Source organism: Eubalaena glacialis, chromosome 9 (genome assembly GCF_028564815.1).
Source record: "Eubalaena glacialis isolate mEubGla1 chromosome 9, mEubGla1.1.hap2.+ XY, whole genome shotgun sequence".
Lineage (NCBI taxonomy): Eukaryota > Metazoa > Chordata > Mammalia > Artiodactyla > Balaenidae > Eubalaena > Eubalaena glacialis.
In genome coordinates, this window is record NC_083724.1 from 124,531,401 (window position 1) to 124,547,733 (window position 16,333).

The following is a 16,333-nucleotide window of genomic DNA, read 5'->3' on the forward strand; positions in this document are numbered from 1 at the left end:
GATGCCCCTAATGAAAATTTTAGAAATTATTGCTACTTTCTATTAAATTAAGATCAGATGATTTATAAGACTTAGATGGTTTCAGTAAATAAAATTCTGAGATGAGGACACAGAATGATCCCTCTTGGCATGATTCCAGGATGGTGTTGGCAGGTCTTTAATTTGGTCCTGAACTTTTAATACCCAGGGTTTTGCTTCATTTTTTCTTCTTTTTTATATGCTGAATTCAAGCTTATAGATGGAGATGGCATAAGGCATCACTCTAGACAGTAGACTTTTATAGCTCAGATATTGGTTACCTCGTCTTATAATGTAATATTTCAGACATGGCCTTAGGATAACTCACTTAACCCTAAACCACAGCTCTGGTGACATCAGACACTCTGCAAAGCCCATTAACCCCACGGCCCCTTGTCTGCACCAGCTGGCTGTAACGGAAAGGCAACCACACTTGCTTGGTTGGCAAACAACATTTTTTCCTAAAGACAGAGCTGCAGTTTGGTCAATTCCCATCTCAGCCCACCAGGTGGGTTGCCTGCTGGCTCCTGGCTTGCTGCTGCTGAGACCCAGCGTCCGAGGGGATAAGGTCATTTGAGGCAGGGACCAAGGTGCTAGGGGAGCTCCCTGCTTTCATGTCACCTCTTTCTCTGACTCTGAGTAAGGGTGTGTCCCAGCTCTGACTGAAACAGAGAAACTAAAAATAGAATTACCATATGACCCAGCAATCCCACTACTGGGCATATACCCAGAAAAAACCATAATTCAAAAAGACACATGCACCCCAATGTTCATTGCTGTGCTATTTACAATAGCCAGGTCATGGAAGCAACCTAAATGCCCATCGACAGAAGAATGGATAAAGAAGATGTGGTACATATATGCAATGGAATATTACTCAGTCATAAAAAGGAATGAAATTGGGTCATTTGTAGAGACGTGGATGGATCTAGAGACTGTCATACAGAGTGAAGTAAGTCAGAAAGAGAAAAACAAATATCGTATATTAACGCATATATGTGGAACCTAGAAAAATGGTACAGATGAACCGGTTTGCAGGGCAGAAATACAGACACAGATGTAGGGAACAAATGTACGGACACCAAGGGGGGAAAGTGGCGGGGGGGTGGTGGTGGGATGAACTGGGAGATTGGGATTCACATATATACACTAATATGTATAAAATGGATGACTAATAAGAACCTGCTGTATAAAAAAATAAATAAAATAAAATTAAAAAAAAAAAAAAAAGAAATGCACAGAAGGCGGGGGAGGAAAGATGGGGGCAGGAGAGGAACCAAAGAACATAAACAAAAGATCAAAACAGCAGTTTCTCTAGAGAGAGAAGACCTAGAAGCAGAAAAGCACAACCACCCTGGAGAAGTTCACAGACCCTCACAACCATTCCTGTGTATTTACTAACAACAGGGTCCCGGGCAGGCTGCGAAGACGAAAGGGCATCCTGTAAAGTGCCTGGCACAGGGAGATGCGCGATGAGTCGGACCTTTCCTGTACATCCTCACGATGGTTATTACAGCAGCCGAGAAAGAAAGTGACTAATGAAAGATGGCTCTGTGTGTGTGTGTGTGTGTGTGTGTAGAAATGGAGCTCCATCAACGTCTTCAGAGATCCCAATCTCAAAGGTGGAGCTCCATCAACATCTTCAGAGATCCCAATCTCAAAGGTGGTTAGAAAGAGACCTGTTGTCACTATACGCTGAGTATTTCTCTCTCTAGAATTGTGGCAGATCTGAAAATGAGGGTAAGAAAACTTAGAGAAGAAATAGACTTAATAAAAAAAAAAAAATTCCAAGCAAAGTGTCTTCTATAATAGGTGTTCGTTGATGGATTAACTTCATGTTTAGTACAGGAATTGTTAAAAGGATAAAGAAATAAGTAAGACAGAAACTTGACCTCTGGGTCAAGTTCAAGGTCAGAGTGACCCCAATGTTGGCTGTTCATGATATATATGAGTTATTAATTGGCATGAGGTGACAGAAGTGACAGGAAAGGGGCTGGGAATCTGAAGACTTGTGTCTTGCTGTGACCGATTTTGTAAAGCATGTTCAGAAACACAAAAACAAGCTCTAGCCCTGTCCGGTACTGTCCTGCACCAGTGTCTTACTCTGCCCCCACCAAACACCTCACCCCTCTTCTGCTTTTCTAGCCTTTCCTGTTCCTACACTGGTTCTCAACACAACTGGGAAGCAGGCAGTGAATTACTCCCCTCTGGACCCCCCACTCTGACTTGCAAGGTCCCAGCTACCCCTCCCATGTCTCACCGCCTACTTAATTCTCTTCCTTTTTCTCCCCTGTGGTGCTTTGCTCACAGCAAGCTTTCTATTAACCCCCATGGAGGTGTTAAATGATAATCCGGGTGTTAACGGAAGTGTGAATTCTCTCTGGATTATTTAAATTTTGAAAGCAGGCTCTTTAAAGACCCAAACATTCAGTTACATAGGGAGCAAGACAAGGGACCTCCCTGTGACCTTCCCTGCGGCTTTGGAAGAAGACTGGGGTTTAGGAGTTTTGCCAGTCGGGGGAGGCGAGCTGGACCACACCAGGCCAGCACAAACTCTCTGCAGACAGGCTCGTTCTACCTCTTTGGACTCACACCATTTCAAACGTGCACTTTGTTGGTAAATCCTGCTCACTGGCAGATCTGGAGTTTGATGCCCTGTTGGAAGCTTTTCTCCCAAGACAAGTACCACTGTCACTGTGAGTTTTTCCACAGATTTTTACAACTGGTAGGTAGCAGCCCATGGGGGGCTGCATCTTTGGAAGTTGCCAGTGACAGCTAGATGTGAAGAGATTCTATGAACATCTGAGGTTCAGCAGTGAAATACATGCATTTTGGGTAAATGGAGAATATACCTATATCTGTATCTATATCTATCCATCTAAAGGTGATCATGTTAGCTTTAGATGGCAATCACCATGCTAAAATCCAGATCACTATGGATTCTGAAGGGGGAGAGTTTGTAGCACTATCCCTCATCAAATAATCAAATATTCTGTAGCAAATAACATACATCTTTCTTAGAGGTTGTAAGTTTTGTTTTTGTTTTTGTTTGTTTTTGGCCACGTGGTGCGGCTTGTGGGAATCCCCGACCAGGGCTCGAACCCAGGGCCTCTGTAGTGGAAGCGGAGTCCTAACCACTGGACCACCAGGGAATTCCCTGGAAAGTCATTTTTAATTTAATAATTACTTCTGCTGTGCATCAAGTTTCATCTAAAGCACACTTTCTGTGCTTTTTCTAACAGATTTAAATTAAAAAGAATGAGGTTTTTTAAACATATTAAAATATTCTCATTGAATTGAGAGTAAAGTACTTCCAATTTTGAAGTAGAGCAGTGAGGCTAGGGTGCAGGCAGCTGAAGGACAGGGCATCCGGAAGAGGCCATAGCAGAGGGCTGACCTAAGGATGATCTAATGATGTCGTACGCAGGAATTAGAACATTCTAAACTAACGGCCAGCTGTAGAGGCCCAAACACACATCTTTGGAGAATTAGTACACATCAGTGTTCTCGAAGTTATCTGAAACGTGTTGACATCAATCGGTGCATCTGTGAATTACAATTGTAGATTCTGGGTTTTTTTCTCCCCTTGCTATCATTCGAGTGGAAAAGGGGAAATGGTGGGAAAAACATTTTTCTGAGTTAAAAAATAGCAGTTTTTTTTCTTTCATTTTTACATACTATACATTCATTTTTAAATCCTGTATTTAAAAAAAATAGCAGTGTTAATTAATCATGTTTGACTCCTTTTTTTTTTTGACTCCTATTTTAATATAGTTTGAAACATGTTGCACAAATGTTACATGAGATTGAAACGGAGAACGTGAGAAGGTACAGCTGTTATTCAAATAGCTCCTCAAGTTTCAGAAGCTCCAGGACATTTTCAAAGGTCACAGCTTTGGGAGATGGACTTCTGGCTGAAATAATCTCTAATGATTCACACAGAGATACAGAACGTGATCGCAGTGTTTTAGCCTCTGTGGATCTCCTGATATGCATATAATGTTCACTTCACCTACATCATCTAAGTCTGTGGGAGAGTCTGTCTTCGTCAGATTCTGCTCACAGGGGGCCAATGACTGATTTCCTTCCAGTTTATTTAGAATATGTGGAGAAGCCAGAGGGAGCCGAGTATTTTGTCATAAATGCAGATTTGGAAGGCAAAACGAGTTTCAAAGCTCTCTTCCATGGTGCAGTAGGGAGACACAGACTGGGCTTTTAAGTTTTCGGTTCAAGTCCTAGAGCGTCAACTACAGCAGCCAAGGCGTTTTTATGAAAGGAGAATAAGGTACAGCACGTGAGGGATGGGGGCGGACTCACGCGCCCCACGTAGTGAAGATTCTCTCCTTAAAAAAAGAAGGGAAAGGAAAAGAAATTCCGCCCTTTAACATGAAGTTCACGCACACGTAGCTAAAATTTTCTGGACTCCGGCGCATCCCCGAGGCCCCCCGGGCGGCTTCCCCCGGGGTGGGAAGTCGGAGGAGCCGGACGGTGACGCACCGAGTCGTCCTCAGCTCGCGTCCCTCTCCGGCCGCGCAGCGCGGAGCCGCAGGGCAGCGGCTGGGAGACCGCGAGCCCCGGTGCAGCTTGCGCCCCGGTGCCGAGCGCGCCCCGAGCCCCGCGCCCCCGGGAGCGAGGCCGGTCGGCGGCCGCGCCGGAGCCGGTGCGGAGGGGGCGGGAGGCGGATGCGGGTCCGTGCGGGCGCCGCGTCCTCCGCTCCAGCCGAGTCGCATCCGGAGCGCCCGCAGCTCGGATCCGGGGAGGAAGGTGGGCCCGGAGGAGGCGGGACGGGAGAGGGGTCGGGGAGGGGTCCCGGGGAGCGGGGGCGGGGAAGGGGAGCGTGGGTGGGGGAGGGAAGGAGGGAGGGGCGCGCAGAGACGAGCGGCGGCCGCGGGTGGGCACGGGCGCGCGGGGCCGGCGGCGGCCACGGGAACCGGGAGCGGCTCCGGGAGCGTGTCCAGTGCGTCCGGCGGGGCCGGGCGGCCCACGGGGTTGGCGCCGGACCTCCTCCCGCCACCCCCTCCCCGCTCCCGGCCGAGACGCGCGGTTCGGGCCCTCGTGTGATTCGGCCCCGCTTTCTCCGTCCACAGATGCTCCGGGCGCCGGCCGTGCTGTGCGTGTGCGCGGCCGCCTGGTGCGCGCAGGCTCTGGCGGCGGTCGCGGGCCGGCCGGACGGCGGCAATTTTCTGGACGACAAACAATGGCTCAGCACGGTGTCCCAGTACGACCGGGAGGCCGGACAGTGGAACCGATTCCGAGACGTAAGTCGGCGCCTTCCCGCGCTCGAGCGCGCTGCCCGGGGCGGGGTGGGGGTCGGGTTGGGGCGCGGGGGGGGGAAGTGGGCGCCTTGGAGGCCGCGCCGTGCTGGGGGGTCGTCTACCCGGGGTCCGGGTGCCCCACGGTCCTCTCCCCGCCCCAAAGGTTCGCAAAGTGCCACCTGCCCAACTTTGCACGGGGCCTGGCGCTGGCGAGCACGGCCAGGGGGCTGGCGAGGCGTTGCGCTGAGGTGGGCTCGATCCCGCGGCTGGCGGCGCACCCGGGGGCCTGGGGGGCGGGAGCGGGAAGGTGTGGGCTCGTCGGCGCCCGCCCGCTCCAGGGGACGGAGGGTGTCTGGGACCCCGGTGAGCGTCAGCCTCCACACCCGGCGAGGACCTGCACTCCATCACGATGTTGCAGACTGCGTGGCGAGGGTGGGCGGCCGGGGCGGCAGTGACAGGGTTAAGCTGTGGACGCCCCCCCTCCCCCCCTCACGTCCCGCATCCTACCTGGGAGCTTCCTCAGGGACGATGAGGGCTATCGAGACGCAGCCTGTACCTGAGACCCGACCGCGGGTCGCTGTGCACCTGCTGGTCAGTGGTGTCCACCGCACGCGGACGCAGCAGAGCCGCGGGGTCGGCGCGGTGGTCCCGGTGGGGCTGCCCCTCCCCCCGGCCCCCTTAAGCCTCTGTGGTCGGGTTGGCAGACGCCAGCCGCGCTGCGCACACCTGAGGACTCTCTGGACCCGCCCGCAGTGCCTCGTGCGCAGAGGCGGATTTGCTCCCTCGGGCTCACACTCCGGTCCTGATTTGGTAAATTGGGAAAGTGAGTGGAAGCTCGGGGTAGTTTCATCCTGGGCCCTTCACCCCCAGCCGTTCGCAACGCCCCTCACAAGAAGTGGCTGACAAGCCGAGCCCAACGTGGAGCCGATTCTGGCAGCCGGATTCCGCCAGAAACGCTCATTTTTACTTTAAAATTCGACGTAGCATCTCATTGATAATAGGCCTGCGTATAGGTGGTGGAAAACGGTGATGGTCGCATTTAACAGGGCTCTGTCTTACATGCCTGTGAGTGAAGCCTAAGCGACATTTTACTGCTGAGTAAAATTTCTTTCACCGGCGAGCCCCTTACACTCCTGTTTTATTCAAGTTGATGCGGATGTCGAATACGATCCAAAAGGCCAGCAGGCGAATGAGATATTTCTAAACCTAGGGGAAAATTTCTGTTCATCCTGCCTTCATTTGGGTTGAACATTTGTAACTATTTGAATAATGCTTCCTATTATGACATTTCGTTGCTGAATGGCTACTTTAAAAATCTTTAAAAAATGGATTTTATGCTTCCTTCTCTAAAACATGTTTTAAATCTTGAATATCTTGGTATTCTCTGACTTTATTCAAATTACTTTATTGAATTATTAAGAGCAAACCAGTCTGTACTCGGACAGTTTGTAAATGTGCTTGATTTAAACGACTGAGAAAGCTGAGTGGCCTGGAAGGATTAAATATTCCAGGATTCCTGCAGCCAGCTTCTACGGAGACCAAGTAGACTATTGTATTGCTACCGTGTTTGCAGTTATTCTTATGTGATCTCAGGGGCAAAATCCATCAAAATTATATGTTAAATTTAAGTAAAGGATTTACTGAGTTTTTTTTTTTTTTTTAGCAAACATCTGTTTGAAGTACATGCAAATATACATGCAAATGTAATAAGGATTTATTTGAAAAACTTCTGCAAGGTTTTAGGCTTACCGTTTTAGCAGGACAGTTAAATTTTGTGGATGGCTTCTGGAGGGCAGGCAGGAGATAAGTGATTGTTCCCCCTTGAACCACCTGTAGCTTATTGTTAACATGATAAAAGGTGTGCTGACAGTGTGATGTCTCAATGCAGAATGCACACTATATCCTTATTTAGACCACCCACCCCACTGGCAATTTACATATTTTCTTTACGTTTGGGGGAATTGTTAGCTTGATAATTTCTTTTTATCTTTTTCATAATGTTGTTTATTGGTTGGTTCATTTTAAACTGGGAACACATGGTTAGGAGGCATTGCTTGAAACAAATCTGTACTGCGCGGATCTACCTTTAAATGTCCTGCCTCAGCTCTGATATCTTAAATAATGGCGTTGCATACTCAGTTTGTATAAAGGCAAAGGAACAAGGAAATCTGAACCTCTTTTGGAAACAGTTTGACTGAAGTACTTCTGTTTAGTGCTTTTCTCCCATTAAAATATAATTACTTTCATTTAGAAAAAAGCTTTGAGATTTCTTAGCATAATTGATGCTGAAATGAATTCTTACCTTCTTGTGGCTATTTTACACAGTTACCATTATTTTAGAAGTAACTCCTTAATGAAAGTTGGAAATATATCTTCTTTCGAATAATATTTGAAAACTATTTTGAATAATATTTGAAAATACAATTAATCATTCTATTTTAATTGAATGATTTTTAAAATAAATGTAGTCTTTAAGTAGGTTTTATATAATATAAATTGTTTTATATAATAAAGCTTTAGAAATAAGGACCATGGGTAGGAAATATTCTGTGGGAGCAGGTGAACAGAAGAAGCAGGGTCATTGATGACTCAGTGGTGAAGGATGAGTCATCTTCCCAGTTTCCTTAGGGTAAATCACAGAGAAATAAGAAAACCACAGGCCAGCTTACAGTGAGTAAGTATTAACATAGGAGAAGCTTCAAGTAATTTTGACCACTCTATACCCTGTACTAGTAGCGCTCTTTGAATAAAGTTTTGTTGCCCTTTTAAAGTGTACAAAATGATGTATAGACACAGAGAACTTTTACGCTTTTGAAAATCAAAAGGATATATTGTATTTGGTTATTGGTATAAAATTCCTGTAGAGATTCTAGTCTCCATGTTTTAGGAAAAATAAAAGTTTAACTTGAAGATAGAAAGAGGTCAGCACATTTAAAAATAAGTGTGGTAGATTGAGCCAGCCTATTCAGGGTAAAATGATGAGATGTTGAAATAAAGCAGACAGAAAACTCTCAACCTCAGGGTATGTTAAGTAGATACACTGGTTGCATGGCATTTTCTGCTTTTTTAGTTCTGTTGAGTGGTGATAAAATCCAGAACCCAAGACTCCTCAGTGGGGGAATTGTGGGAATACTACGACCTTCACCAGGTACAGGGTAGAGACCCCCTCACCCCGTTTTTGCAAACATGAATATATACACCAGTCTATTAGGAGAATTGGATATCAGTATCATTATAAGGAAACCATGAATCACATGGTTTATATATTGTATATTTCAAACATTTATGATTTATAAGTCAATTAAACTATACTCTTTATCATGTAATAAATGAGTATGGAATTTGGAAAACAATAAATCGGCAGTGAATGATATAATACCACCATCAACCTTTTATATTATTGATTTCACTGGAGGACATATACTAATTAGGAATGATGGAAGGGATACTGTATGTTGGCAGCAGTACAATAAAAATCTAGCAAAAGTGGCAGTGTTGGTCATGCTAATTTTAAATAACTCATATAATCAAATCAGAATTCTGTCCTTAAATTGAAATTCAAATGCTTCTAGGTTACATTTCTTTTTCAATAGAAATACCTGGGAGTGGTGGGTAGGGGGGAAGAGGTAGGGATGAATAGGTGGATCACAGAGAAATCTTTTTTTTTAATCAAAGATACTTTTTAAAAAATTTTTTCAGAAATATAGTTGATTTACAATGTTGTGTTTCAGGTCTACAATAAAGTGATTCAGTTAAATATATATATATATATATATATATACAAGATATATGTATGTATGTGTGTGTATATATATATATATATATACACACACACACAGGATACTGAGTATAGTTCACTGTGCTCTACAGTAGGTCCTTGTTGATTATCTATTTTATATATAGTGGTATGTATATTTTAATCCCAAACTCCTAATTTATCCCTTCCACCAACCTTTCCCCTTTGGTAACCATAAGTTTGTTTTCTATGTCTGTGAGTGAGTCTGTTTCTGTTTTGTAAATAAGTTCATTTGTATCATTTTTTTAGATTCCACATATAAGGGATATCATATGATACTTGTCTTTCTCTGTCTGACTTAGTTCACTCAGTATGATAATCTCTAGGTCCATCCATGTTGCTGCAAATGGCATTATTTCATTCTTTTTTTATGGCTGAGTAGTATTCCATTTGTATATATGTACCACATCTTCTTTATCCAGTCCTCTGTCCATTGACATTTAGGTTGCTTCCATGTCTTGGCTATTGTAAGTAATGCTGCTGTGAACATTTGGGTGTGTGTATCTTTTGGAATTAGTGTTTTCATTTTCTTCAGATATGTACAGTATGGGGGTTCCTTAAAAAACTACAAGTAGCGTTACCATATAATCCAGCGATCCCACTCCTGGGCATATATCCAGAGGAAACTATAATTTGAAAAGATACATGCACCACAGAGGATTTTTTGGGCAGTGAAAATAGTCTGTATGATAGTAAGATGGTAGATACAAGTCACTGTACGTTTGTCCAAGCCCAAGGGTGAGCCCTAAGGTAAACCATGGACTTTGGGTGACTGTGATGTGTCCTGTAGTGGGATCAATTGTAACATTGTAACAAATGTCCCATCTGGTGGGGAGGGTGACAAGGGAAATTCATGCACGTGTGGGCAGTGCGTATATGAGAAATCTGTGTAGCTTCCTCTCAGTTTTTCTGTGAACCTAAAACTGCTCTACAGAAGTAGAGTCTTAAGGGGTTTTCCTGGTGGCACAGTGGTTAAGAATCCGCCTGCCAATGTAGCGGACACAGGTTCGAGCCCTGGTCCGGGAAGATCCTACCTGCCGCGGAGCAACTAAGCCCTTGTGCCACAACTACTGAGCCTGCACTCTAGAGCCCGCGAGCCACAACTAGAGGAAGCCCGCGCGCAGCAATGAAGACCCAACAGAGCCAAAAATAAAATTAAAAAAAATAAAAACGTAGAGTCAAAAAAAAATCATAACCACAACTCCATCACCTCAAAAAACAAACACTGTTTTAAGAAGTGGTTACCATTTGTGTTGCAAAACCTGAAATCAACTTCAGTTACATTTGTTCCTTGAGTAATTTTTAATACTCTTTAGATGTATCGGAAGCAGTAGGTAGTAAAGTTTTACAGTTTAACTGTAAAAATGCCACCTTAACGTAAATTAAGGGATGTGTGAAATGTTGTGAAAATATAAAATATAGGTCGAAGTGTCTCAGAGGCACTCAAATTATAAGTTGGTCTTTTAAAAATGCCTGATTTGGATATACTGAATAGTAAGTAAACACTTATGGACTTCTTTTTTTTTTAATTTTATTGAAGTATACCTGATTTACAATGTTGTGCTGATTTCTGGTGTGCAGCAAATTGATTCAGTTATACGTGTGTGTGTGTGTGTGTGTATATATATATGGTCTTATTCTTTTTCATTGTTTATCACAGAATATTGAGTATATCAGTGGTTCCCTGTGCTCTACAGGAGGACCGTGTTGTTTATGTATTCTCTATAATAGTTTACATCTGCTAATCCCAAACTCCTATGAACTTCCTTTTTCTTTTTCTTTCCCTTTTCACTTGAGTTGGGGTTCGAGCGTACAGATTATTTTAGAGAGAAGGCTGATGGGGAGGGATGTTTCCGTGTCCTTAGTGGCTGCTGAGGAATAAAGCACCCCCCAACCCCGGCATCTGTTAACTGGGACACAGCTGTTAGAAAGTAAATAGGATGGTTTCTGTGCCTACTACAAGGAAGGGACTCTTGATTTAAAAGGCATTACATACGGTGTTTGTTTTTCTCTTTCTGACTTACTTCACCTTGTATGCTAACACATATATATGGAATCTAAAAAAAAAAATAAAATGGTTCTGACGAACCTAGGGGCAGGACAGGAATAAAGACACAGACATAGAGAATGGACTTGAGGACACCGGGAGGGGGAAGGGTAAGCTGGGACGAAGTGAGAGAGTGGCATGGACATATATATACTACCAAATGTAAAATAGATAGCTAGTGGGAAGCAGCCACATAGCACAGGGAGATCAGCTCGGTGCTTTGTGACCACCTAGAGGGGTGGGATAGGGAGGGTGGGAGGGAGACGCAAGAGGGAGGGGATATGGGGATATATGTATACGTATAGCTGATTCACTTTGTTATACAGCAGAAACTGACACCACAATGTAAAGCAATTTTACTCCAATAAAGATGTTAAAAAAAATAAAAATAAAAGGCATTACAGTTCAGACAATGGAAATCTTTAAAAGACCCCTCTCAGTGCGTTTCTTAGGTTTACAAAGGGCCCTGGCTGTGTGTCCTGACTACCCGGCGTCCCCTCAAAACTGAGGCTCCTTTTTTACGGAGATATAATTGACAAATACAATTGTATATATTTAAGGTGTATGGTGTGATGATTTCATATTCATATGTCTTGTGAAATGACCCGTTTTGTGGTACTTTAATAGTAGGCAAGACTTGTATTACTTTGCTTTTCAACAATATGCACCAAAAATAAAATTAAACAATCAATAACAATTTGGGGAAATTTAACACATTAGACCATTATTCTCTCTGTTCAGGAATACTTTCTCAATAGTGGATATCCAATTCTGATTTTTTTAAAAGTATATTTTTAGTGCTTCTCACTATGAAACCACATTTTAAAATGTGACACTATTATGTTTTATCACAGTTGAGAACATGGGGTCTTCTTGGGAATTCTTCACAGTTAATTCCTTGCATTTTCACGATTGTTTTTCTCTCTGTCTTTTAACCTTTTGATGACAGTGGGCCACAGTGTGTTTAAAAATCCAAATCCGTAGCAGCCTTTGTAGACAGTGTCCGTATTTGCAGATCAGAGCTGGTGAAGACTATAGCATGAGGTGTTTTTTTATCTTGGACTGTTGTTCATATTGTTGAAATCAGGGGGTTTACTAGAGAGACAGGCGGTTGACCTCCTAAAGGAAGCAACAGGCTTTAAAGGCCATGGGCCAGTGAGTGGCCTCAGCAGCAAGGGGTCATCCCCATGCAGCATCCTGACATCTCCTGGTCATCAGGGTCCTGGGTAAGCTATGGCCCTGGGTAAGCCATGGCCCTGGGTAAGCAATGGCCCTAGTTAAGCCATGGCCCTGGTTAAGCCATCGCCCTGGTTAAGCCCTGGCCCTGGTTAAGCCATGGTCCTGGTTAAGCCCTGGCCCTGGTTAAGCCATCGCCCTGGTTAAGCCATCTCCCTGGTTAAGCCATGGCCCTGGTTAAGCCCTGGCCCTGGTTAAGCACTGGTTTTATACAGTCTCCACATCCCTGTTTCTTATCACTATCCCCCCACCCCCCCCATACTCACCAGGGTGTCAGGATGTAGGGTTGGTTTAGTAAAGTCAGCATCATGTGAGGAAGGCAGGTCAGACGTTTCTGCAGAGGGGCGCCTGGGTGGAGCTGACACCGCATTGTCAGACCCCATCAGGAGGCCTGAACTGAGTACAAAATTTAGTCGATTTGCCCTGGCTTCGTTCTGACAGATAGAAGTTAGGGGCGTGGGTAACACTTTAACTCTTCAGCTCTCATAACTTATAGTGAATTATTAGGAAAGTGTAACTAAGAGGATTGAGAAATAAGTTACTCTGTATGTGTGTGTGAATACATGTTCTGTATGTGTATACGTATGAACATATAGGTCTGTGCATAAATGTATACGTGTTGTATACATGGTTTACCTGTGTGTGTGCTTCTTCAAATAGGTAACAGATTAAATAATTAGAAAACCAAGGTGTTGGTATATTGTATGATACATATTATTTTTATATGTTAATTAGAAAGCAGACAGTCCCCCTAAAATGTTAAGACATGGATCAGTGTTTTTTTTTTCTGGTTAAGTTCTCCGCATCTCATGAATTGAGAACGTGATCTCGTTTGCTGTTACGTGTGTGGTCCCTGTGTGCTTTCCTGGTTCTTACGGGAAGTCAGCTTGTTGGGGGTTATATGCTAGATATACTTTTATAAACTTTTAGCTAGATATACAAAAGGAACAGCAAGCACTGCTATAAAGCATTTATTCTCCTGCTCTTACAATAAGACTGCTTTTATTTTATTTTTCTATTGAAGTGTAGTTGATTTACAATGTTAATTTCTGCTGTACAGCAAAGTAATTCAGTTATACATACATATATATTCTTTTTTTATATTCTTTTATATTATGGTTTATCACAGGATATTGGATATAGTTCTCTGTGCTCTACAGTATAACCTTGTTGTTTATCCATCCTATTGAATAGATGTAATAGCTTACATCTGCTAATCCCAAACTCCCACTCCGCCCCTTCCCCACCCCCTCCCCGTTGGCAACCATAAGTCTGTTCTCTATGTCTGTGAGTCTGTTTCTGCTTCGTAGATAAGTTCATTTGTGTCATATTTTGGATTCCACACATAAGTGATATCATATGATATTTGTCTTTCTCTGAATTACTTCACTTAGTATGATAATCTCCAGGTCCATCCATGTTGCTGCAAATGGCATTATTTCATTCTTTTTTATGGCTCAGTAATAGTCCATTGTATATATGCACCACATCTTCTTTATCCATTTATCTGCCGATGGACATTTAGGTTGTTTCCATGTAAGACTGCTTTTACATCTCAGGCCTCTGACTCAGAGTAACATTTTCTGTTCTTATACAACTTTAGTTTTCATGATCTGGGCCAGAATTCTTTTATTTTATTTTCTGTATTTATTTTTGAAAGCGATCTGTGAATCTTCTCACTATCCAAGTCCCATACGCTCCTGGAGTATTTACATGCGTCTTCCCGTCTATGAACATCCTTTAATCTTTTCAGCTCTTTCTACTTCTGTTAGCTTACAGATTTCCCTGCCCTGTTGGGCTGTGAACTCTGTACCCCAGTAGACTGTGCTCTCTCCACCCCACACCCCTGCAGTTCACGGGCACCCGCACAGGGACCAGCTGGGAGTGAGGATTAGATAACACTGACCATGAAGGAGCCCTATGTGAGATTCACCTGCCGCCTGCCCGGTCGCAAGGAAAGCCTTTCAGATCTGTTTGCTTTCTAGGGACCATTTCCCTTCCTGGCCACCCCCCCCACCCAGTTTTGTAATTTGAATGAATATTTAATTGTTATAAAATGTCAGGTGTCAAATCCTAAACTGCCTTCACCCATCGGTCCACAGTGTGCCCAGGTGGGCGTGCTGGGCCACTGGGACCGTGTCCACTTGACCGTGGACTGTGATCCTGTACATCCCTGCATCCCCTCTGCCAATCCCTCTACTTCTTCTGCAGTTTCTCTTCGACCACAGAACACTGTTGCTCTAAAGCCTTTAGAGGTTTTTTGCTACCCGCTAGGTAATATCAAACCCAGTGTCGCCCCTCTCTTATTTGACTCCTGCACTTAAATTCACGGATGTGCGTCTGAGTCCAGGCAGTTCGCGGCGCGTCCAGATGTATTCATTTCCGTCACTTCTGCCTCACTTACAATTGCTGGTGTTTCAGGTAGCGATGTGTTGGGTTCCTGCCTAAGGGGACTGAATCCGAGTGCCTGGGTGCAGATAGGATTTCACCTCCCCACCGTGTAACCGGCCCTCAGGAAGCGGGTGGTCCAGGCCTGGGATTCAGTCATCCTCTCGGGTCTCCATCAATGGCCATTTTCTGTCCAGCAGGAGGGACTTGAGAGAGTGGAGGACACACAGCTTGTGCTGGACTGCAGGTGGCCAGGTGGGACTGTCCCACAGGCCAGGAGTGAGGGACATGGCTCCCCTCCCTTCTCCAAGGGCAGCCGGGATGTCAGCTTATCACAGGGGCGGGAGGGATGCTGAGAGGAAGGAGACCAGGCGGGTACAGGGAGGAAGATACAGGTCACTACTGGGTCTGTTTCAACCATCTCAGTGTTTCTTGGAAATACTCCCTGTGCCCACGGAAGGGATTTTTATTATTTCCAGTGAGCTGTTTGCCTTGACCTCGACCTTTTTTCCTCCTGGGTCACAGGGCTCACAAGGACCAGTCAGGGCTTCCCCAGTCCTGACATTTTGGATCTCGCACTGCGGTGTGATGCTTCTTGGCCTATAATTACTATTTTTGGGTGTCTGTTAGGTGCCAGACATATTAAGTATATTATTATATTTAGTAGAATCTTTTAAAAATATTTTTAATTGTAGTAAAAAACACATAATATAGCATTTACCATATTTTCCATTTTTCAGTGTATTGTATAGTAGCGTTAAGTGTACCCACGTTGTTGTACCACCATCTCTAGAGCTTTTTCATGTTGCAAAACTGAAACTGCACCTGGTAAACAACTCCTGTTCCCCTCCCGCAGCCTTTGGCCATCACCCGTCTACTTTCTGCTTATATTCATTTGACGACTTTAGGCGTCTCATGTAAGTAGAATCATACGGGATTTGTCTTTTTGTGATTGGCTGTTTTACTGAGCATAATGCCCTCAAAGTTTATCCATGTTGTTGCAAATGGCAGGATTTCCTTCCTTTTTAAAGCTGAATGATATTCCACTGTGTGTATACAACACACACATTTGTTTATCCATTCATCCATGGATGGACACTTGGATCGCTTTCACCTCTTGGCTGTAGAAAAAGACCGCCATGAACATAGGTGTGCAAATATGTCTGCAGGATCCTGCTTTCAATTCTTTTTTTTTTTTTTTAAGTAATTTTATCTTTAATGTTGAACTTTATTTTACTGAATTAACAGTATCATTCCCACTAAGACAGTATTTTCAATTCTTTGGATATATACTCAGAATTGGGATTGCTGGCTCATATGGTAGTTCTATTTAAAAATTTTTTAGGAACCTCCATATTGTTCTCCATAGTGACTGTACCAATTTACTTTCCCACCAACAGTGCACAAGGGTTCCAGTTTCTCCACATCCTTACCAACACTTGTTTCTGGTTTTTGATGATAGCCATCCCAGCAGGTATGAGGTGGTATCTCACTGTCGTTTTTTTTTTTTTTTTTTTTTTTTATTTATTTATTTATGGCTGTGTTGGGTCTTTGTTTCTGTGCGAGGGCTTTCTCTAGTTGTGGCAAGCGGGG

General features: G+C 44.0%; 1 protein-coding gene across 4 annotated transcripts in view; it reads left to right on the plus strand.

Annotated features, from left to right (window-relative positions):
- Positions 1-5,105: 5,105 nt before the first annotated feature.
- Positions 5,106-16,333, plus strand: part of SPOCK3 (SPARC (osteonectin), cwcv and kazal like domains proteoglycan 3) — a 441,020-nt gene continuing 429,792 nt past the window's right edge. For all 4 annotated transcript variants that reach the window (XM_061199509.1, XM_061199508.1, XM_061199510.1 and 1 more), the window contains exon 1: positions 5,106-5,276. In XM_061199509.1, coding sequence (XP_061055492.1) covers positions 5,106-5,276 — 171 coding nt within the window. The remainder of the gene's footprint in view (positions 5,277-16,333) is intronic.